Source organism: Poromitra crassiceps (genome assembly GCF_964638095.1).
Source record: "Poromitra crassiceps genome assembly, chromosome: 18".
In the NCBI taxonomy this organism is placed as follows: domain Eukaryota; kingdom Metazoa; phylum Chordata; class Actinopteri; order Beryciformes; family Melamphaidae; genus Poromitra; species Poromitra crassiceps.
Genome location: NC_139636.1, coordinates 30224486 through 30249068, shown reverse-complemented (window position 1 = coordinate 30249068; position 24583 = coordinate 30224486). Strand labels below are relative to the sequence as shown.

The 24583-nt window shown below is 41.9% G+C and overlaps 2 protein-coding genes across 2 annotated transcripts in view; one reads left to right on the top strand and one right to left on the bottom strand.

Moving 5' to 3' along the window:
* Positions 1-3033: 3033 nt before the first annotated feature.
* Positions 3034-9404, bottom strand: cstpp1 (centriolar satellite-associated tubulin polyglutamylase complex regulator 1). Its single transcript, XM_083654353.1, has 9 exons — positions 9285-9404; positions 8649-8751; positions 8025-8155; positions 7172-7256; positions 5009-5094; positions 4603-4810; positions 4018-4127; positions 3487-3550; positions 3034-3259 (listed from the first exon to the last, which is right to left on the bottom strand). The coding sequence occupies exons 1-9, from the start codon at positions 9337-9339 to the stop codon at positions 3073-3075; spliced, it is 1029 nt and encodes a 342-aa protein (XP_083510479.1). The 5' UTR covers positions 9340-9404; the 3' UTR covers positions 3034-3072.
* Positions 9405-15658: 6254 nt separating this feature from the next.
* Positions 15659-24583, top strand: part of LOC310792650 (cytoskeleton-associated protein 5-A-like) — a 62047-nt gene continuing 53122 nt past the window's right edge. The window contains exons 1-3 of the mRNA XM_083654368.1: positions 15659-15758; positions 22886-23079; positions 24010-24216. Coding sequence (XP_083510494.1) covers positions 15702-15758; positions 22886-23079; positions 24010-24216 — 458 coding nt within the window. The 5' untranslated portion in view covers positions 15659-15701. The remainder of the gene's footprint in view (positions 15759-22885; positions 23080-24009; positions 24217-24583) is intronic.

Sequence of the window (24583 nt, the reverse complement as noted above, 5' to 3'; positions counted from 1 at the left end):
GTTTATTGAATAAAAGAATAAAAAAATAAAAAAATAAACTCAAATGTGGCGCTGCGGACATCGGCGGAAGTGAGCAAGAGGTCGGAGTTCAGGAAGCTCACGTGACGACAGATGTAGTGTGTCCCAATAGTATGCATTTTGCATGCATGCTGCACACTACAATCCATACTTTGTGAGGGCAGCGGCAGTACATACTACAAGAAAGAAGTACAAGTATGGGTATTGGAACGGGGCACGGGTGACGCGTAACGCGTCACCCGGCTTCCCTAAAAATGTGAGAGATGCCTGATAGGTCAGGCAGTGAAGCTCCAATTTCAAATAATTTCAACGGATTCTAAAACCTTAGGGGCGTGAGATTGATATATATTCATATTCCCCACGGTAAAGCCGTCCTTTAACGGACCAAGTAACGTTACATAATGTCATTATTGAGTTGTGTGCATTATCAACATAACAATATATCTTTGCAAGTTACAGAATAATTATCTACGCTATCCCCAGTTATAAAGGAATGCACGATATGTATTGCTGGCCATAGGCTTGGCCAATTGACAGCGCCAGTGCGTATGGGTCTGTAAGACATATCCCATTAAACAACGTTAATTTCGATGCATAACATTGCTTATCACTAGGCGATAAGCTGTGGTAGTAAGCCGAGAACTGCATTTTAAAACTAAAATATAACTGTGTGTTGCAGATGGGCATAGAGCAGTCCTGACAGCGGGGCTTTCACACAGTTTTCACTGTCTGTCAATGCGGGGCTGACGGTTTTTTGCCTACACGATGCGCGCGCAGCTCAATGTTGACAATGCTGTATAAGGGGTCTATTGGTTTCAATGCAGCACGGCAGCCATGTTTTTACACTGTGGTGATTCTCATTGGTTTCAATGCAGCACAGCAACCATGTTTTTACAGTGAGGTGATTCTCATTGGTTTCAATGCAGCATGGCAGCCATGTTTTCACAGTGTGGTGATTCTCATTGGTTTGAATGCTGGTTGGTTAAACTGGTCCTGGTTCATCCTGCTGGTCTGGCAGACTGGTCTCAGCAGCATCAGCAGCTTGGACCTGCAGCGTTCAGCTGCTGCCTGCCTGTGCCCATGCATCTCCTGTAGCAGCAGTTCTGCAGCGCCCCCTGGTACAAATATAATAGAATGGAATAGAATAAGTGTGTGTGAGAGCGTGAGCAGAATTTTATCCGGCCACAGCTATGCCATTTTACATATGATCAGGCTGAAATTTTCAGGAAGTGTAAAGGGCACCCGTGCAGGTGACCTGATGGAGACAGATTTATTTAATTGGGTTAATTACCTAATGATGATGTGATGTCAATATAATATAATAATAATAATAGAATAGAATAGAATAGAATTCTCAATATCTGGTTTGTCTTGGTGCTGGAGAGATAAGAACAAGTTCAGACCAAAGTGCTACAGAAACTGGTTATAAAAGATGAGAATAAAAATGCAAATAATGAAATGGGAACAAGAAAAATAATTAAAAAAGAACAAACAGGGGAAAAGCCCAAACCCATCAATGTCATCCCTGTGTTGTGATTAATTCCCCATAAACATGTGCATTAAAATAACTGCTTTAATAAAGTAAGGTTAGTGTTATGGATGGGTTTTACTGACGGGGTTGTTTTTGTATGTTTTTACAGTGTGGTGAGCCAGACTCTGAAAGTTAAAGTTGGTACAGGCGATATCTCCTATTTGCGCTTGCGCACCTGTTTGCGCGTGCCTTAAGACAGCGATATAGAAAATGTGCTTGTCATTATTCGGGATTCGAACCAGGTCTCGAACGGGTTCACCACTTCCACCCCTTCTCTGTAGTGCAACTTTGACCTATGTAAACCTCAGACCGTTATGTCACGACCCCTGAGGGTCACCTGGAGGTCGCCTCGCGGTGACCCCTGAGCGTCACCGCGAGGCGACCTCCAGACGCTCCTTTGGCATATGACCTTTCACATCGGCAATAATGGGGGCGTGACAAATCGGTGTATTTTGACTCCCCGGGAGTGGGAGTGGGTTGGGAATACAGCTAGATGTCTAACTAATGTAAATGGTTTTAAAATCCAACTGTTAACATGTATGTTGCATTCTGATGCCATGATAAAACACGCGTGTATTATCAATTTCTTTTGTCTAAGTACAGAATTTTATTATTTATAAAAATGAATAGTCAGAAAGTCACAATAGACAATAGTCTGGAAACAAATCTTTTTCCATCATCTCTTGGAGCCTGGGAAATAGTAAAATCTCTCCATACTTTCCTATACTTTCCATACTTGCATAGGAACCTTGTATAATACGCCTACCAGATTTCATATCACATTGTTAAATCAATAAATAGGTATTCAATAAATATCCATTATAAACAGAGCACACGCTTGAGCTGTAACAGTGTGACTGGTGATGAGGAGAGAGGATGAATTATTATCCCAAAATTCTGCTTCTGTGTTCAGAGTTTGCTCATGTTTTAGGGTGAAGGGTGGAAAAGATGAAGCTGCCTACAGTATAACAGTTTCAGAAACAACAAAATTGCTATATCTAATTTATATATCCATATAACTCATCAGGATAAGTGAGCTTCTAAACAGCATTGATTTCCCATGTTCTTTTACTGGAAAAGTCAGATAAGTCTGAACACTCAGAGGAAGTCAACCTTTCTACCATTTCTCAGCAAAGTAGTTTCAGGGGCGTTTCCATGGTGACAACAATAACATTCTGGGGGAAACAATAAATAGTTAATTTTTGTGAAAAAGTCAAGATACTATAATAATAATAATACCAGCCGCTCCCAAACAAAAATATTCACATCGATATTATTATTGAACAGGTCGCACTTAATGAGACCTCGGTCTCAATGTGATTTTACCTGTTTAAATAAAGGCTAAATAAAAAAGTAAATAAATAAATTATTAGCTTTCAAAAACTCACATTGGAACATGGAGTATTATTACTGAAATTGAAACAGCAATTTGTTACACTACTCATTACTACCACCCAACAGCGATGGCAACACAAACATGTCGCTGAGAGTATTTACAGTGAGATGGCAGATGAGGTTCTTGGTCAGTTCTCGGAGGAGTCGGTCTCCTCCGTGGAGCCGTCGCTCTCCACCTCCATCTTCCTCCTGTGGTGGATGTTCCTCCTGGGGGAGGCCTTCCTCTGCACCTCCTTCAGCCCGCCCACACCCACCCCCACCCCCACCGCACTGCCACTGCTGTTACTGCCCGGGCTGACGGAGATCTGGGAGATGCTGCAGGGGAGATGAGAGGAGAGGAATGTGTGATCTTGTTATGAGGCCAGTGTTTCCCAAACTAGGGGTCACGACCCTATATAGTCACTTGTGCAACACACATATGTATATAGGCTGCATTTACGTGCCACAACCTCTGTGTGTGTGTGTGTGTGTGTGTGTGTGTGTGTGTGTGTGTGTGTGTGTGTATGTACTGTATGTGTGTGTGTGTGTGTGTGTGATCTCACAGTTTGTCCAGCTCCTGGTCCATCTCTGGGTCAATCAACACTTCTGTCTTGTTGGGCAATGCTCCTGTAGAGAGAGAGAGAGAGAGAGAGAGAGAGAGAGACACTCACACTTTACTGAACAAACACGTACACCAAACAAAAGGTTGTAAGATATCTTCAGATAGGGAGGATTTATAGACTTTGTTTTTTTTCAGCCGATACGATAACCGATAAATATCTGCTTCTCCTGTCCGATAACCGATACCATGACATCATCAGTGATGTCGCAATGCCTCCTCGCCCGCAGCTCGGCTTACAAAATGTTATTGCCCTTAAGTTTACATGTGCGCGGGTGTGTGTGTGCCCCTTAAGACATCACTAATGACATCATCAGTCTTATGACATCACTGATGAGACTGATGATGTCATCAGTGATGTCATAAGGGGGCACACCCTCCCCCCCCCCCACTCCAATGCTAGAAGTGTCGCAGACCCAGAGAGAGATCTGCAGCATGCTGTAATAGTAACAGCAGCAGGAGTATCATACTGTACCTATGTTGTGATTGATGGTATCATGTTTAGCCAGGCTCATTAGGAAGCTGTAGTAAGAGACTTTGTCAGTCTGTTCCAATATTTCTCTCATACAGGACCTGGCAGGATGACTACACACACACACACACACACACACACACACACACACACACACACACACACACACACACACACACACACACACACACACACACACACACACACACACACACACACACACACACAACACTGTTACAACACTGAGAAGTTTGATCATGAGAACTAGCAGACTTTCCGGAAGCTCACCGACAACAATTAAATAGAGAGAGGCTTGACTGTGTCATAGAAAATATCAAAAGAACTTAAATTTCTATTCTTGCACAAAATACATAAATTCAAGCAGTTTCAATAACCCATGTGTATTGTATGTCTGTCTATTTTCAAAATCTTTCAGGCCTTGCTTTTTTTTTTTATTCACAAACTTTCAAGAATTTCAAGGACCCGTGGGAACCCTGAACAATTCAGAAAGCTTTAGATAAGTTATCCAACAGAAAGTAAACAGTAAAAGAGTCCACAGACGTGTGTGTGTGTGTGTGTGTGTGTTACCTATGTTTAAACCTGTCACAGAGGGCATCTATGCACTGTGCCAGTGTGGATGGGTCCACCCCATCCTGCTGCTGCCCCTCCTTGTCATTCTCCTCTGTGGCCAGAGGGGGGAGCTGCTCTATGGAGGTGGAGGTAGGGACGATCACTGTGTTGGGACTCTTCCCTGATAACAGATCCTGGTAGATCACCAGCACACTGTCCAGGAACTCTGCAGAGCCAGAGACACACAGGTCAAAACAAAGTTGGTTGAGACGGATGGTGTTAAAAACAAGTTTACTTGAGTTTATAATCTATGATGAAATCATTTAAAAACAAAATGCTCTATCATTAGCAAATTAATGTCAAATTAGGGTTAGGGCTGAACTGATTGAGTCCAATTAGACAATAACTGTTTTGTCATCAGTACCTTGGTAGTAGAAGTGAAGCTGGAAGGCATAGAGGAAGTCCGAGAAAGACATCAGGCAGTCAATGGCGTCGTCCATCAGAACAATTCTACAGGGGGATTGTTCACATCTTAACACATTAAGTGCCAAGGACGACCTAACTCGTCTTACATAAACATTTTTTTTTTTTGACGGTGGGACATCAATCAACCCCTTTTACATCTTCGAGATAACTATTTGGAGCAAGAGCATGTGTGTAATCTATTTTACCGACCACTAAGTGGCGACAGATACAGAGAGAAGCCACAGCCACGGGACCCGTAGCAGCCGCCTCCCGCGGAAATGGCTTGGCGATTTTACAGTCAGAAGCCCGGACACACACACAGAACGGACAGAGATCTCTTCCCCCCAGAGCCGCGCAGCAACGCGCGAACACACACACACACACACACACACACACACACACACACACACACACACACCGCGGGAGCAAGCCATTCAAGGAAATGGCTTGGCGATTTTACAGTAATCCATTTCAGACTCGTCCCCGCACGCAGGCAAGCAGGCAGGCAGGCACGCAGACAGACAGGCAGGCAGCACAACGCGCTTCTGACACGCCCGCTGTTAGGAGGAAGGAGGAGAAGACACACGGAGGGAGGAGTTTGAATGAGAGGGGTGTTTCCTGTTGTTATGGAGGAAATTACTGTTCAAAACTATTGTTTAGAATGTCTGACGGTCTTACTGATGCCAAAAATGAATGGTTAAAGTGACTGTTTCACAAAAAGCCATTTATCTCTGAATAAATTTCCAGACGCTGAAACCATGCTGTACTCAACGGCTAATATCTACATAACTACTAACTCTGCAAACTAACTCTTTTAGACAGAGAAAGCACACATTCTATTAGTTATTTTTAGATGATTGGTGTTCATGAATTCTTAACAGAAAAGAATCCTCGGGCTGTTCTAAAATGAGCCAGAATCGTCAAAAACACCCCTGGCACAACTTACCTACAGGAATGAAAACATGGCTGGCATTCAATGTGTTAAGTGTGCATGCCATAGGGCTGGGCGATATGGACCAAAAATCATATGTGGGTATTTTGAGGATGAATGGCGATATACAATATAACGGATATAACGGATATACAGGATATAGACGGTTTTCACCAGAGCGCAACCCCACAGCACTTCCTTTTTCTCAGCATTCGGCAAACTGCAGAAATATTCACTCGACATCGTTACTTTTGTTTTTGCTGCTCAGCTGTATAGACTGTTTTCACGGAATGGTCAGTCCTGCACTTGAATGTTTTATTTTTATTTGATGTCCATAGCAAACACTGCAACAGGAAGTGAGCGGGCGTTCAATTTAGAATGTTTTTGTTGTCAAGTTAAAACCGTCTATACAGTACAGGATATCTTGGCATTTTCTACAAAGTGGCCTAAATTATCTTGTATAAAAACAAGACTGATCAAAATAAAATGCAAAGACAGGGTTTCGTTCCCTGACTATTGGTACTTTCACAAGAATGTATGTGACACAGTGTGACACAATGTGACACAATGTGACACAATGTGACACAATGTGACACAATGCGATTTTTGATAAATAATCATCAGTAATGTCATGTGGATATAATGGCTAAAGGCAAATAATAGAACAGCTAGAACAGTCTGGCAAGTTGAGAAAATGACCACTTTACTATAATGCAGCCTTTAAAACCAGGAAAAGACAACACTTGTGCTATATCACAGTATTACAATATGCAAAGTCTAAGACAATATCTAGTCTCATATTACAATATGGATATAATATTGATATATTGCCCAGCCCTAACACTATTCAATTCATAGCCTGCTTTGATAACAGCAGCAGCCAGTCTGTTTGGATAGGTTTCTACTAAATTATAATTATATTTTTGTTTGCAGAAGAGTCCAAACTCATTCAACTTGCAAGGGGACTTTCCTGTGCAACTCCTCGTTAGGTCAATCCACAGATGACCTATATAGGAAAAGATTGAGCTTGACTGATATTGCATGGTAGAGTAAAGTTGTGACATGGTAAACAAACAAACAAACAAACCTGTGTGACCTATTTGGGTTGTGATCCATGGTTGAAGAAATCCTGGTCAATGCAGTGTTAACAAACAGTAAAGGGTGTCTACAGTGTGTTAGTGTGCTGCTGACCTGGCTGCACTCTGCACCATCTCCACTGGGAAGTCGGGACACAGTAACTGCAGCAGAGACCTGTACTCCAGCATGGACAGTAAGTCTGAAATACCACAAGAATTAACGCTGATATCACATGCATCATATAGGTGATTTGCAAGGTGGCTACTAAATCCTGAGTTACACATTAAAAATGGAAATGAAAAGATAAGAAAAACAACAAACAAAATGAAAATAGTTGCACCCCACACAAATTAGTTTCAAAGTAATAGTCACAGAATTGTAATCACTAATAGCTATTTTTCTGCAAACTGATTTTCCCCCCAGGAATTCCATGTCATTTTGCAAAAAAAAAAAAATCATGAACAGATTTGCCAGTATCACATTTTAACCAAAATGTAATCAGTTCATCCTTGAGTTCAAGTGGACGTTTGAGCCAAATGTGATTCCGTCAAGGTGTTCCTGAGATATCGCATTAACAAACATATTGGAACGGACAGACGGACAGACAGACGGACGTACGTACGTACGGACAACCCAAACATAATGCATCTGGCTCGGCTATCGCCGGTGGAGGCATAACAATTTAGGGTGTTGAATACTTTATGAGGCAACTGTATGTTTAACTACATTATATAAAAGTGAATAAAATTTTCTGATGTTTGGCTGTTGATTATGTTGTCATTTTGTTGTACTGTATGTCATGTTGTTGTTGGTTGATGCTGCTGTTGTTGTATTAAAGATTACAATGACAACATGTACATTCCCAACTGCTGCATTGAACATTGCACAGCTTTAAGGCGACAAATTACAGGACCTAACAATATGTAAAACAACAATTACTTCTTAATTCTCTCTCTCTCTCTCTCACCTCCACTCTTGCCGATCTGCCTGTAGCACCTCCAGAAGACTCTGATGAAGGAGGCTCTGTTATGAGGAGTGGCCCGGATGTAGTTGTACTCTCTAAAGAGGATGTGGTTGCTGTTCTTCACACTGCTGAAACTGCAAACAACAAAACAACAAAAAGTGATATTTTGTGTGAAGTTTCCTCCCGTCGTCAAAAATGTGCAATCTGCAACATGTGAAACAGCCTATGTGTCAGCAGCATGTTGACACTGTTAGATCACATTCACAACCACCAATGTTTTCAAGGGCCTACAAAGGAACCCTGACAAATACTGAAGCAATTGATTATGTATCTTGTAAAATCACCTTATGTAGCCCCGGCCACTTGACCCATTGTGTCACAACTTCCTGTTCAAAACGCCGGCTGTTTTTCCTGCTCAAACTAGTCTGACTCACCTGGTCAAACCTAGTTTGACTCACATGAGTCAGACCAGGTTTATGAGTCACAGGAAGTGTAAACACAATCAGAGCTTCCGCTTGTGTTTACACTCCCCGTTAGTCTCTCAAGCCAGACTGTGTCTTGACTCTTCTACATAAGGTGAATAATATTATGGATATGAATGGTTGCAGACGGTGCAGTGTAACGTACTATTCAGCAAAGTAGCGGATCACCCCAAACTGCATGTACTCCTCTTTATGTTCCAACAGCTGAGTCACTGCATCACTCAGGTAGAACAACACATTAGTCTCCGCTAGAAGAGAAACACAGACACACGGTTAGAAACAGGGATGCAAACAGAAAATGACATATTTTGGGATCAAAAAGGTGACTTTGACCTAAAGTGACTAATTTGCATCCCTGTAAGAGACAGAAGGGAAGATGGGAGTTGATAGTTCAATGGGACACAGACGGATGAATGGAGGTAATATGGAAGGGAAGAGGAAAGAATGGACTGATGGGCTGAACACAGTGACAAATAACTGACAAGATATTATTTGGTCAAGTGCAAGAACTGTGCATTTCCAAATTAGTATATGGCAATTTTGCTTGATCTTCGCTCTCCCATATTATGAGGAGAAAAACACAGATGATGATCAAAGGAATATTACATGTGGACTCACTCCGGCTGATGTATGGAGAGACAGTCACACCTTACTAAACCCCGCACTGACTCCCATGAATAGGACCAATACAAGCAAAATAGTGAATGCTACAGGGCAAGCTACGGGTGTTGTTGGCTACCGTTAGCTAGCAACACAATTAGGTTATGCTGGAGGAACCTACCGAGGTATTCGTCAACGGGGACGGTCGAATTAAAACGGTTCATTTTGTTCGTCATTGCAGGAGCTAGTGTTAATTTAACAGCCGGTGAGCTATGTCGGGTGTATGTTGATGTAAACTTGTCTAGCATTTCATTTCTACAGTGGTTTCGCTAGACTGCAGTCTTGAGATGGTAGGCGAGAAGGGTCTAGCTCCGGTCGGAGCCAGTACAGAGCTAGTACAGAGCACGCCCTACAGAGCACGCCCCCTAAGTACAGAGCACGCCCATAAGCGAGAAATGGAGAATTACAATAATAAACATAACCGTTTAAATTGAAATGTGACAATCGTAACGTTTTTTTTTATTAACTTAATAGTAACATTCAAAATGTTTAAAGTGAATAACATTAGCCTACTCACCCCTATATATATATACACACACACACACACACACACACACACACACACACACACACACACACACACACACACACACACACACACACACACACACACACACACACACACACACACACACACACACACACACACACACATGCGTAAAAAATATATTTCATAATGTTGCCAAGCTAGCTGAAGATGTGCTATTTGAGAGAAATAGACTAATGGGGGGAATCTAAATATTCTGAACTGCAGTTACTGAGTGTGAACACAGTACCAACAAGATTTTAACTATAAACTATCCAACACTGGCAACAATTGTAAGAAAAATGCCTAGTCTGCTCAAAGTGTTTTGGGCCCTCTAAAAAGAACTAAAAGTAAAGTACACAATTAACATTGAGTAAACAATGAGTAAGTCATTCTCATTCAGTTAGATTTTCTATTTGACTGATTGTTTGCCCAGAGAATAAAAATATGTTTTCTATGTGGATTATGCACCAATTTGACTATGCAAAGGTACTCAGACGGCTGCTTTTTACTCAAATAACTTTATTAAAGAATATTTAGCGTGAAATTGTCAACACATTGGCATACTGCTGTGATCTAAATGACAGAATTCCAGAGTGCAACACTTGTTACAAAATAATGTTTTCCATGAAGACACCTGTCAGAGTTTTGTCAAGAGCTGGAGCTGGCATGAAATTTGACAGAGGTAGCCAGCTCTGAATTCTCTATGCAGGAAAAACCCTGAGTAAACCAAAAGTGAGGGGAGGGGGCAGAGGGGCCTCCAAAAAGCAATGTCCTGTGCAGGCCCGTATCTAGATATGAGCACAGGGAGGGGAAATATTAGGGGACCAATATTTCAGAGAAATGATGATGACTGACTGACTGACTGCAGAAGCCTAAGTACACTCACACACTCACATCCTTCTCATCCCTTCCGATTATTGTTTTTGGTCAATGACAATAAATACATGTTCTTGCCAGCCAACAGGTCCCTCTGTATGTTTTTTTTATTATCGATGATGACTTTGTGTGTTGTGTACGGCTTGGGTTGTGTACCTGTGTTTGTAGGTGTCATTTTGATATGAATTTGGCTAAAACAGTTTGTGTTTGTTAGTTACAATTATGTTGACAGGAGAGCTGAGCATGTGGTGACATGAAAGAATATATGAATAATGACATCACAACAGTATAATCCTAATGTTGATTTAGAATGATATATTCCTCTAAATATAGCTAAAAAAGGTTAAAAAAATCATTTTTTTTAAATTTAAAATTATATATTACTCTAAATATGGCTAAAAAAGGGGGCCACCGAATCCGCCTCCCCTTGCTGGACCTCCCCTATTTCGAAACTCTGGATACGGGCCTGGTCCTGTGTCTAAGGAGAGAGATGAGACAAAGTAGCATCAGACTCAGTGTTTTTTGGTCAAAGCCACTGATGAACTCAAGCTGTGGCGTTTGACATGTCGCCCAGCTGAAAAACGCTGACCGACTTCCTGCGTGCCACAGCTGTAGATCGGGCCTTGACGTCTGGCAGCCCTTTTGCTGGTCAGGCTGCCGGATTTGCCGGCAGTGTGAAGGGCTGACAGCAGTTTAGATGGGTTGGTCTTCAGGAGGTGGTGCATGCTTAGCAAGCAGTGAAGAGGGGATCCTGGCCACGTCTTGTCATATCCTCCTTCACGTCCTCCACAAGAGAGACATCACATGAATGTGTGATATCTAATAAGGAAAAAAGTGTGAATGTTTATTTAAGTAGGCTACACACAGCATAGGAACAGTCCTCAAAAGTAAAAAGTGTGAATGTTTATTTAAGTAGGCTACACACAGCATAGGAACAGTCCTCAAAAGTAAAAATTGCCATTATGCACATTGCTCTCTGCTACTCATTTATTCTTCACCTTCTTGTGGCCTATCAGCAGCGACACTTGTGGAGGGTTGGGCCTGTTGTCCTGTCAGTACACCTGTGAAGAGTAGCAGATGCTTATATACCGTATATATATATATATTTCCATTTATCAAAACTACCCCTTTTCTGATGTGATGGTGTGAGGGAGAAAAAAAGTTTAGGTAGAGACTTAATAAGTCAGAAATGTCGGTTACTGTAACAGGTATACAGTAAGGCTTTATGAGAATAATAATTTGTCAATAATAATCATAGTAATATTGTTGTTGTTGTTGTTGTTGTTGTTGTTGTTATTATTAATAATAATAAAGCCCAGTTTTATGAGAGTGATGGAGTTGCCTCTCCGCCCTTGGAGCCATGCATTGACTGTATAATAATGTCTTGGAGGCGTTTCAAATGTTTCAAATAGCTGCATCAAGCTAGACACCGAGGCCTACGATAAGACCGGAAAAGGGCGTTATTTTAATTGAGCACGACTGTCAATGCTTTTGTCACTTTCATAACTGATACAAAAATATATACATCTGTATTTAAGAATATTAATTGACTTACTATACCTCCTCAAACACAATTCACATTTTCACATTTTGATACTTTGTATTAAACATAAAATGTTTTCTAACATTACATCATAAATGGCAGTTTATTTATTAAATTCTAACCGGAAGTTGGACCTTGTATTCTGGTTGACTTGACGCTAGGTTGGGCTCCTGCTGCTCCTCTGTAGTGATCGGTAGTGATCCCATTATCACCTCCAATGACTCCATAGACAGCCAGCATCATATCTCCTCCTTGATACGCGAACAGGTAACCAAACAATATAAAATAATGTCCTTTATTTGACCTAGCATTCCTATTTGACTCTGAGCTAAGCGAGCTAGCTTGTTATGTTTCTGTAGCTGTCGTTGTGAGCTGCGTTGTCAGGCCTGGCTGTGTTGTTGCGGATGGAAGGTTAGCTAGCTTGTGACGTTAGCTATAGCTTGTCTACTACACTGTCTAACGTTAGCTAACGTTAGCTTAGCTGCCGTCTGTTGCAAACAATCCAACGTTAATAATCTTATGCATTTGCTGGAGGCGTCGTCCTCTCTACTTTAACGCTATATACAAGGTGCATAATGGTCACCGTACCAACGCAGCTAGTTAAATTGCACTTTTGTATTCAGGCGGGTTAACCAGTATGGGGAGGGAAGGGTCCGGGGGTTGCTAAGCTAACTAGGTTACTAACTTATTAATCACTCTAGACAGACTTTCGACGAGTGTTTTTTCTACCCGTTGGGTTCCCAGATTGCTAACGTATCTACTAGTTCATGTGACCACACTGGTGAAATCTAGTAACGTCGTTGACTAACGTCAGCCAGTCAAGCCGATATAAAATGGAAAGAAATAGCATTGTTGGCAAGTAGTGAGATGTTAACTCCTGCCAACTGCTTGGAATAATATAACATGGCTTGCAAAAGCTAACGTAAAATTGGACCATGATACACTAATTGTGATGGCCGTAGGTGCAGTCACATTTCTGTGTACACTGCACACTGTAGAGTTGTGCATAGATTGTGGATTGCTGTCTTGAGTGCCAGTTGAATTCGTGATACATCAGATACACCAATAATCACTCAATTAAATCAGATACACCAATCAAACATGTTGCTTTGCTTGCTGCTCCCACAATCTCCACCTACCAAAAAAACACAGTGGTGGGTGGCAGGCAGCGAGCAGTGACAGGCTGACAGCCAGTTCTGAAACTTTAGATTTCATCCAAATAAAGTGCTGCTTGGTTGATCAGATGCATGGGAATTTATCCGTGCAGCCTGATGATTCCTACAAGCTCATGTCATGTTCTACCAGGTATATTATCAGTACAGATTTTGGTTAAGTCGTATTTGGTAACTCGTCAGGTTCTGTGACCTGCAGTGTTTTTTTTTTAGGTTGGGGTAGGTTTAGGCAGGAGGAGACACTGAGATGGTTGGGATTAGGGTAAGAATATCAGGGCAGGTCACAGAATCTGATGGGTCACCAAATAAATCTGGTGTAGGCTAATGGAAACGTGTCACTGCAGAGGTTGCTGTTTGTTGCTGGCTACAGTACAGTGGTCACATATTCAGACGGCTGCTGTCAGAAATTGTGAAATAATTAAATCTTTCCTCATAAGAACCAGTGTGGACACACATTTCGGTGGTCACAGATTTTGGTGTATCACCGCAAGAGTCGCAAGACCACAGTAAACGGGTCGATTTTTGAGATGAGTTTGGCACGACTCGACGTTTTCCACTCTAACCTTTGTCTGATGTTTTTTTTTATTGCAACACATTTTTGGGAAGTTCACTCTTATTTGTGAATTGATGAACGTGCCTAAAGAAAATGCTGTTTTTTCTAAACCGTAGTATGGGACCCACACAGATTATGGTTTTGTAAAGGGGGGTCTCCACAAGTCAAGCATACTCATGGGTTTTATAAGCATGGATTAAGTTGACCAAGTATGGTTGCTGGGCTGTAAAATGCTTTTCACTCTGCTTTGCACCCTCTTGCAAGTTGGAATTTGCTGTATATGTAATAGTGCAATTTTAATATGTTTTGGTGTCGTAATAATTTGCATAATTTGCTCCTGTGTAACATTGACTACGTTTACATGCACACAATATTCCGCTTTTTGCCCGTATTCGGAAAATGACAATATTCCGACTAAATGAATAATCCACTAATATTCCCATTTACATGCAGCCGTAGCTCGCCCTCCCCGACGCGGAGCCGCGGAGTTTTTCTGTTGAGAATAAACAGAGCAGCACTATTCTTACGAGCATCACTTGGTCCATTTCAGGAGCTTCCTGCTGAAAAGTTTGGTGTTGCGCATCCAAGTCTTTCATAAAAAGTAGGCTAGTAGCCTACGTTATTACCTCGCAGGCTCGCAAGCATTGTGGACTTCCGTGGGCACTGGGCACTATAGGCTACTCTCTCTCTCTTTAAATCGATGTTTCTCATCTCCTCCCGATCAGAAATGTCGGCTTTTCTTTTTGCATGCCAGAGATGATGGATTATATGATTATATCGCCTGTTCTAGAGCTTTCTAGCACACATCAGTTGACCACAAACAGGCAACATGCGTCGCAAACTGCGGTAAAAGCCCTGATTGAGACGCATATTCCGAATGCGCTGTATACATGATCAAAGAATCCTCCGAAAACCCGAATAATACTGGAATAACCCAGATGTCTTAATCGGAAAATGCTAAATTCGGAAAAATGGCAAATTCGGAAAATGCAACTGGAATATGCTGTTTACATGACCCCTTATCAAATTCCGAATATTGTCATTTTCCGAATAATAGTGGAATATTGTGTGCATGTAAACGTAGTCAATGACTGTCACTGTCCGGCAGTGGTGTTGCTGAAACCTGAAAGTCGGCGACAGTTGAAGATCATATTTGCCTGATGAAGTTTGGATTTTAAAAGAGTAAATTCATTCTCATAAGACTGTTCCACTGAACATTTCTGGGTTGATTTTTCAGCTTTCAATGATTTGTTTGTCCAGGATTTCACTCACTTTTTTTTTAACACAACCCCCTCATGAATTAATAATGGGATTTTCTGATTTCCAACATTTTCCCAGTATTTTTTGTTGTTTGTTGTTGTTGATGTTGATGCTATTGTCCTAAATGCATGCCATGCAGCCATGTTAGACATTTGAAAACCTTATCGAATGGAGAGTTGTTGACTGGAAATTAAAAGCTAAAATCTAAAAGCCGTCGGTGCATGCAGGCAGACCGTGACAGTCCACACAGTTCTTGGTTGAATTTTTTTCAAGTGTCTAGGAGGATGACATCACTGTATTTATATTTAGTGATGACATCACTGTATTTATATTTAGTTAGTGAGGATGACATCACTGTATTTATATTGAGTGGTTGGTTAAAGATGTATAACTGTCAGTGTCATTGAATAAAAGGCTGTTTTAGTTGCTGCAGCCTACAGCATTTCTTATCTTATCTTACAGTGTTAAACTTATGGATTTTTGGAGTGCATTCATTGTATTCAACATTGTGTGTGTGTGTGCATTTATTACGTATTTATTTGATAATGCTGTTGTTGCTTTCCAGTTGAGAACCTTTGGGGAAGCCCACCCCCGGAGTGGCCACCATGGGGGACGATAGCGAGTGGATGAAGCTTCCCATCGACCAGAAATGTGAACACAAGGTGACTGACGTGTGTTTTGTCCTGTAATGGCACTCCCTTCAGGGCTCCAGACTAGGGCTGTGCGATTAATCGATTTTGAATCGTAATCGAATTAATTAGTTAGGACGATGTTAAAAAAATGAAAATCGTAAAATCGTTTTTTTTTTTTTACCGTAATTTCCGCACTATAAGGCGCACCTGAGTATAAGCCGCAGCAGCAAAATTGACTGTTTGTTACATATATAAGCCGCACCGGACTATAAGCCGCAGGTGTTTTAATGTTTAAAACTGGTCAGGAGGAGGCGTAGCGCCTGCCTGTAACAGAGATCTCCGTGTCTTATCAGCGGAGACCGTTTTGAGTCCGATGAACAAATCAATCAAAAACACTTCACTACGTCCAACATAGGCTAGAAGATTCGTTTCATTCCATTGAATTTGGCAGCGCGGACGAAACATGGGTGGAACGAAACATGCAAATTACATGTTTTGCATCCTCATCGTCGTAACACAGCCAGTTCTCCATCTTTTGAAGCATAATGTTAGATTACAACGAGCTAGTTGTGTGGCTTAGCCTTCCAAAATGTTGCCGTTAATTCTTTAGAATGTAATACATAGAATTGGGAACGTTACATTCAATTTCATTCAGACTGTCTTTCAGGCTCAATCGCTGCCATTTTTCCCCCGGAGCGAGGGAGCGAGGGAGGAGGGAGGGTGTTTTACAGTAGGGGCTGAGAGAGCGTAGTGGCACAGTGCTCCAATCAGGTCGCGAGGCACATTTTTTGCAACATCATCCAAATCAGGGTCTCGCTCTCGTAATGTCTGTCTTGCTCTCGTTCTGTCTCTCGTACCAAAATCCATAGATTTAGGAGGTCCCCTAGTGGCCGTTAGCTGTAAAAATCCATAGATAAGCCGCACCGTTACATAAGCCGCAGGGCCGAAAAATGGGGAAAAAGCCGCGGCTTATAGTCCGAAAATTACGGTAATTAAAAATTAAAAATTAAAAATTAAAATTTAATTTTCACTTTAACTAGGGTAATTACGTTACGCGGGACGGCTCTCTCTCATGTACGCATGCTGCTACTTGTCCATTCTCTCCCGCTGTAAAGTCTCTCTAGAGGCTGTGATACTGGCTACTAATATAAAGACAGCAGCGCAATGGACTTATTTCAACACCTCCGACCAAAAAGCACAGAGTGAGCACTGAGCGCAGCTTGTTGCACTGCGGGCTGTAGCCTACAAGATAACGATTGCCACAACACACTCACGCGCGCACACGAACACAGACGTTATCACCGGACGATGAAACGTTGCCTTTACAGTTCACATAATAACAAAACAACACGTGAGGCCACCGAGTACTGATAGATTGGCTGTATTCATGGCTGTAAGTTAGCAGCCTCAGCTGACTCACCTGTCCCAGTGTGTCTGAATTTCCCCCTAACTGCTATCGCAGTTCCACACATTCCTGTTGTGACTTTGTGTTATTCTAGTACAGATATAACTCCGAGCACGGGTGGTCGCTTAGACACTAATATAATTATCTCACGGAGGAACACGCAAATCCACCAGTGTCAAGTTAGCAAGCAACAGCCAGGAAGTTAAGCATAGCAGGGGCAAGCTAAAACAGGAAGTTGGGTTGTTCTGCCTTAAGAGTAAAAGCGTAAATTGTCAATTATGGAAAAAAGGGGGAAAAAGAGCTCTGCAGGGCAACAAATGTTTAGAGAAGTATAATAGTATAAAAAAAATCGAAATCGAAAATCGAGTTTTGAGAGAAAAAATCGTCAATTTTAGTTTTAGGCAAAATCGCACAGCCCTACTCCAGACTAGTGCTGCACGATTAATCTAATCGCAATCGCGATGTCAGCACGTGCGATTACATAACCGCAAAAGTGTGCGATTATTCTTTTTTTTCCACGTCTTTTTGAGTGTGTGTGTGTGTGTGTGTGTGTGAGCCTCCTCTAAACTAACGTTACACGCGACGCAGCAAACACACGTTTCTCTGCCATCACACTGGGCATCAACACTAGCGGGAGACTTCTCCCATGCACTCCCGCAAATAAGTTATGTTATGCGCAGCAAGGTTCACAAACATATAACATCTTACCAAGAGGGAGAGAGAGAACATCCATGATCGCTAACAGCTAGCTATGCTAATAACTAGCTAGCCTGTTCAGAAACACATGTAAACAGCCGTGTGATTAGTGAGAAAGTCAGTAAAGTAAGGAGAGAGCTGCAGGTGCTTATACAGAACTAGTGCACGTTTAAGTGCACAGTCTGTAATGACCCGCTGTGATGAAGAATATAGCGAGATTACAAGGTTGATAGCAGAGAAAACACTGTTGCAGCTGCCTGCAGCAGCACCTCCAGGCTTCAACTAGCCCAGTGATTCCCAACCTGTGGTCCGCGGCCCCCTGGTGGGCCGCGAAGGTATTGCAAGTGGGCCGCCAAATCATTTCCAAAAAAGTATGATTTTTGAAAAAAAAAAAAAAAAAAAAAAAAAAAATTCAATTTTTTTTTGAAAGATTTTGAAAAATCATACTTGAAAAAGTATGATTTTTGTTTCTTTGATGTTATTGCTTTTGCTTGAATTGAAGTTTCATCTTTACATCATCTTTATATTGGGTTTGTGTTTATTTGTAACCCTATCGATTTAATGGGCTTTCTTCTGATATTTGGATTTTGTTTGGATCTGATATTGGATGTCAAATTGTTATGAGATGCATTTTTCCATTGTTGAAGGATACCGTTATTTATTAATCATTTGTTAATTAGCCTGTTACAGACAGCCCCTTGCTTGTCATTTCTGACATCTGTGTGGTGCTGATGGACAGCTCCTTGAATGATTGGTGTGTGTGTGTGTGTGTGTGTGTGTGTGTGTGTGTGTGTGTGTGTGTGTGTGTGTGTGTGTGTGTGTGTGTGTGTGTGTGTGTGTGTGTGTGCGTGTGTGTGTGTATGTGTGTGTGTGTGTGGATAGCTCCTTGAAAACTGTAATACTGAAGGTGTTGCAACATGTTACAGGTGCTGTGTTAGTGACTGTGGAGCTTCCAACATGTTTCTCCTGTATTCAGTTCAGTCCTTTATGTTCAATTTTCAATAAAAAAGTGCTCTGAGAACGCATTATATGGCCTTTGTATTTATGGGGTCGGAGGTGGGCCGCGAACATTTTTGAGACATAAAAGTGGGCCCTGAGTTGGAAAAGGTTGGGAACCACTGAACTAGCCTATCACATGATGCCTTCATGGTCCCCCGATAAAGTCTGCAGATGCACGTTACCTCGCCTCTCTCTCAAGAAGCGTCACGTGAGTGTGGCGTTTAAGGCCATCTGTCGTTTTATTTTTTTTAAGATAATTTTATTTCAAATTGTTTTATTTATTTAGTTTTAATATATTTTAAATTGTAATATATTTCATGTATTTTAGTCTGTGATACGTGAAACCGTGGTATTTCGTGGCACATCCCTAGATACCATTTGTTTATATCACAATCACAATCGCAAATCGCAATATTGTCCACCCTAATCACTAATCGCACCTTTCCCCCAAACCGTGCAGCACTACTCCAGAACTCACTTTTTACAGTGGGTGCACCGGTGCGCCTTACCTTTTAATTTAGGTGCACCAGCACATAATTTAGGTGCACCCACATTTTTCACCCACACCTTTGGCCTTTGTAAATAGACCCACTCTGGAGCCCTGCCCTTTAGACACACTCTGGAGCCCTGCCCTTTAGACACACTCTGGAGCCCTGCCCTTGCGTCACCTCCATTCAGTCCTTTCAGAAAGTAACTTTTTTGTCATGGCCAAGTGAAAAAGCTTTGACTCCAGAAAGACTGTCCAACTGATCGGTCAAGTACTCCATCTCGTCCAAAGCCAAACCTGAGACTGAGTGCTCTCTCATAGGCAACTGAATTATAGATCGTATTTCCTTTTGAGGGCTGATTGGTTTAGTGGGACCAGCATATCAATCTCTGGCCTAGCTAATGGCTTCCTGCCTCATCAGCTGGTATGTGGCTTATCTTTGAAGCGTTTCCATTCTTTTCCCTTTGCTGGAAATATGGTGTATAATAAAATGATATGCGTCCGTTTAGTTTGACTGCCCCCTTGTTGTAAACCAAGCAAGTGCAAGCACAATGGCTTCCTGTTAATATTTCTTACACACTTGCTATAATGTTTATTGTTGATTCATAGCCTACTATAAGATCAGAGGGCAGTCAATTAGTCTACTGTAAGATCAGAGTTCAGTCAATTAGCCCACTGTAAGATCAGAGTTCAGTAGGGGTGTCACGATACACTCAGTTCACGATACGATACGTATCACGATACTGGGTTCACGATAACGATACGATACGATACGATTTTAACAATATTTTTTAAAACTTGAATAATGACAATATATGACTGGAAAAGTAGTATTTTATTTGAAATGCACAAATACAAAACATGCTGTTGTGGGAAATTGTTATTACAATAACAACTAGAAAAAACATGAGATTGGAGATAACGCTTATCTTGAAATAGAATGAGTTACACCGTCACTTAGATTTACTTTGAACTAAAAGGTTTCTCAGCAGTATAAATTCTCATTATGCATCTTCAGTTTTTCTTCAAACTCAAACAACAAGACTTTTCTTAATCTATTTTTTATGCATCTTCAGTTTTTCCTGTCAAGTAAACAGTTTTGCCAGAAACTCAATTGAATGGTTTCTCTCCTGTATAACTTCTCATGTGTCTCTTCAGAGACTTGTTCAACTGAACTACTTTCCACACATTGAACTTCAACAAACAAAGACGTTTCTTAGTCTATTTAAAAAAAAAAAAAAAAAATTGCGATATGAGATTTCATCTCAACGATACATATCGTGACGTTTTACTATCGCGAAATTTCGTGGGACGATATATTGTGACACCCCTAGAGTTCAGTCAATTAGCCTACTATAAGATCAGAGGGCAGTCAATTAGCCTACTGTAAGATCAGAGGGCAGTCAATTAGTCTACTGTAAGATCAGAGTTCAGTCTATAGACCCTTCTCACGGGGGCCATTTTGTGTCGAGAAGCCAGGGTAAACACAGGTGCAAGCAAAACACTAATGAGGGTTTCCAACTTCCATGATTGGAATTTGGAAACCCTCATTAGTGTTTTGCTTGCACCTGTGTTTACCCTGGCTTCTCGACACAAAATGGCCCCCGTGAGAAGGGTCTATTAGTCTACTGTAAGATCAGAGTTCAGTCAATTAGCCTACTGTAAGATCAGAGGGCAGTCAATTAGCCTACTGTAAGATCAGAGGGCAGTCAATTAGTCTACTGTAAGATCAGAGTTCAGTCAATTAGTCTACTGTAAGATCAGAGTTCAGTCAATTAGTCTACTGTAAGATCAGAGGGCAGTCAATTAGCCTACTGTAAGATCAGAGTTCAGTCAATTAGCCTACTGTAAGATCAGAGTTCAGTCAATTAGTCTACTGTAAGATCAGAGTTCAGTCAATTAGTCTACTGTAAGATCAGAGGGCAGTCAATTAGCCTACTGTAAGATCAGAGTTCAGTCAATTAGCCTACTGTAAGATCAGAGTTCAGTCAATTAGCCTACTGTAAGATCAGAGGGCAGTCAATTAGCCTACTGTAAGATCAGAGTTCAGTCAATTAGCCTACTGTAAGATCAGAGTTCAGTCAATTAGCCTACTATAAGATCAGAGTTCAGTCAATTAGCCTACTATAAGATCAGAGTTCAGTCAATTAGCCTACTATAAGATCAGAGTTCAGTCAATTAGCCTACTGTAAGATCAGAGGGCAGTCAATTAGCCTACTGTAAGATCAGAGTTCAGTCAATTAGCCTACTGTAAGATCAGAGTTCAGTCAATTAGCCTACTATAAGATCAGAGTTCAGTCAATTAGCCTACTGTAAGATCAGAGGGCAGTCAATTAGCCTACTGTCTGCTTAGGCTAGGAGATCCCCCCCCCCGTGGGGGATCAGGAGTCACGACTCGTTGGTGGCGGACTGGGGAGGTGGGTGGGGCAAAACAACGCTCCGGAGGAGGGCTCAAGGGAGATGGACTGCTGTGAAGCTGCTGCTGTTATGATCGGCCAGAGAGAGAGAGGTGACGTAGAACCCTTGCTATATATATGAGAATTAACTGACGTCATATCTGACGTCATTATGGACGTCATACTAAGACTTTGACTGACCACGTCATACTAGAACTTGATTGACGTCAGGGGTGATCGGATTAGATTATGCACGAATGGCCTTCTGCTTGAACTATGGTCTAGAGACCTCACTTCAATCATGAGAGGCCAGTCGGTAAGATTTAACAAACTTTATTTAGCAATCGGCATGCATGGCAAATACTTTGGCGCATGACTCCATTAGCCAGTGGCGCTGCTCTTGAGGCAAGAGGAGGGCATCTGCTTAGGCTAGGAGATCCCCCAAAAGGAAGATCTGATTACCGGAGGTTAATTGAGATCTGCGGGCACCGGTAGTTGGTTGTACTTTTCTGGCCTTCGACCTTTTTAACGACTTATGGCTACTTGCGGCTGGCGCTTCCCAACTCGGTCGGGCCTTCGATCTTGACCCCCCTACTTGCGTTGCGGCTGGCGCTTCCCAGCTCGGTCGGGCCTTGCGCGCCGCACGACTTGGCCTTCTGACTGACCCTGACTCTCTCTCTCGACTCTCTCTCTCCCCCAATTAGTCTACTGTAAGATCAGAGTCCAGTCAATTAGTCTACTATAAGATCAGAGGGCAGTCAATTAGTCTACTGTAAGATCAGAGGGCAGTCAATTAGTCTACTGTAAGATCAGAGGGCAGTCAGAGTGGAGTATGATGATGACACAATGTAAGTGATGAGGTTCCATTGTGAATGTAGGTCACATCCCCCAGTCTTTTCTTCCAAACATCTCCCCACCTTGCGGTTTAGAAACTGGAAAGACTCTTAATACATTTCTGTGTATTTGTGTGCATGTGTGTATATGTATTTTTCTATTTCTCTGTCTGGGAAGCCTGGCCAAATGGTTATAATGAAGCTCCAAGGCTGTATCTAACGTTCTCTCTCTCTCTCTCTCTCTCTCTCTTTCACACTCTCGCTCTCTCCCTCTCTCTCTCTCTTTCCCTCCCTCTCTCTCCCCCTCTCTCTCTCTCTCTCTCTCTCTCTCTCTCTCACAGGTGTGGAAAGCGCGTCTGAACGGCTATGAAGAAGCGCTGAAGCTGTTCCAGAGGATAGAGGATGAGAAGAGTCCAGAATGGGGGAAGTACCTCGGACTGATCAAGAAGTTTGTCACCGAGTCCAACGCTGTGGCTCAGCTAAAAGGCCTGGAGGCGGCGCTGGCTTTCATAGAGAACGCGCATGTCGCTGGCAAGTAAGTGAACAGCACTAATCACAATGATCAACTATACAGCATGAACACGGCACATCCCCAGGAATTTAAAAATGTCTTCAACAAATGAAAATGTCAAAAGCAGTTAGTCATGGTCTTCATGTTTTCACCATGTAATGCCAGATTTCTTTGTGCTGTGCTACCTGAATTTGCATCTCATAAAAACTTGACCATTCTTTTTTTGGGTTGCTACATTCCTATGAGCTCAGATTTGATTAACCCATTGATATGTGTGTGTGTATCCCTTTAAAGGGATACACACACAAATGCTGCATCAGGTATCAATGGGTTAACTCCTCCTCAGTGTTCCTGTGAGCTCAGATTTGATTAACTCAGCTCCAGTTTCAGTATGTAGAGACTAGAGAGGCAAAGTGAACGTCACTTCCTGCTTCAGCACTGTACCAGAGATTTTCATCCGCCATTTATTTTCCCATAGACATTTCGTAAAATGCTTATAAAAATAGTTTTACTTGTTCAAACCAAACGGTTCAGATATATTTAGAAACTGGCCAGGGGCCAGTTAATAAACAAACAATATACATTTTTCTGTCGCGGATTGTAGGTTTTTGGGGTGTCAGCCGGAGTTTAGTCTGACAATGTTGTGCACACCGGATAGTTAGTTAGGTTAAGCTAGTTAGGTTAAGTACATACATAAGTGCCTGGGTAGCGCGCAGACTGCAGTATTTGACAATTTAGCAGCTAAATTATAGATTATTGAAAGATATTCCATATTCCAGACTGAAATGCTATAACAGAAGTGGAGTATTGGCCAGAATGACATGAACATTTGGACACTTATTCAGCGGGTATCTTGCATGTGCACTGTATCACTGAGTTAAACCCTAGCCCATAATATGAGCGTGTGTGTCTAGTGTGTTCTGAGAGTTTTCCCATCTCTGCCGTGTGCTGCAGGACGACAGGCGAGGTGGTGTCGGGCGTGGTGACCAAGGTGTTCAACCAGCCCAAGGCCCGAGCCAAGGAGCTGGGCAACGACATCTGTCTGATGTATATCGAGATCGAGAGAGCCGAGGTGGTTCAGGACGAGCTGCTCAAAGGACTGGACAACAAGAACCCCAAGATAGTGGTGGCCTGTCTGGACACGCTGAGGAAGGCACTCAGGTCCGTGCCACAGCTCCCCAATACAACTAGAAGTGTTGTATAGCATGGAAACTTAGCAGGCTTTCTGCTCTTAAAAAGGTCTCAAATCAATTAATCTGAATTTTAGCCCTTAAAATCTCTCAAATACGATTTTGAGAGTTCTTAAAAAAAAAGGATTATGAAGTTAACGTTACTTTTATAAAGTTGCATTAATTTCAGTCTCGCTTTTAAATGTGTGGTTTGCATAAAAAAAACCCGCTGTAACAAAACGACAAAACAAAACCAACATGGAACCAATAACTACTAATGCAAACTGTGCAGCTGGTCAGAGTTGATCTGAGCACACCCATCTAGTGTGTCAGGAATCCATGTTTCTGGACTTTACACA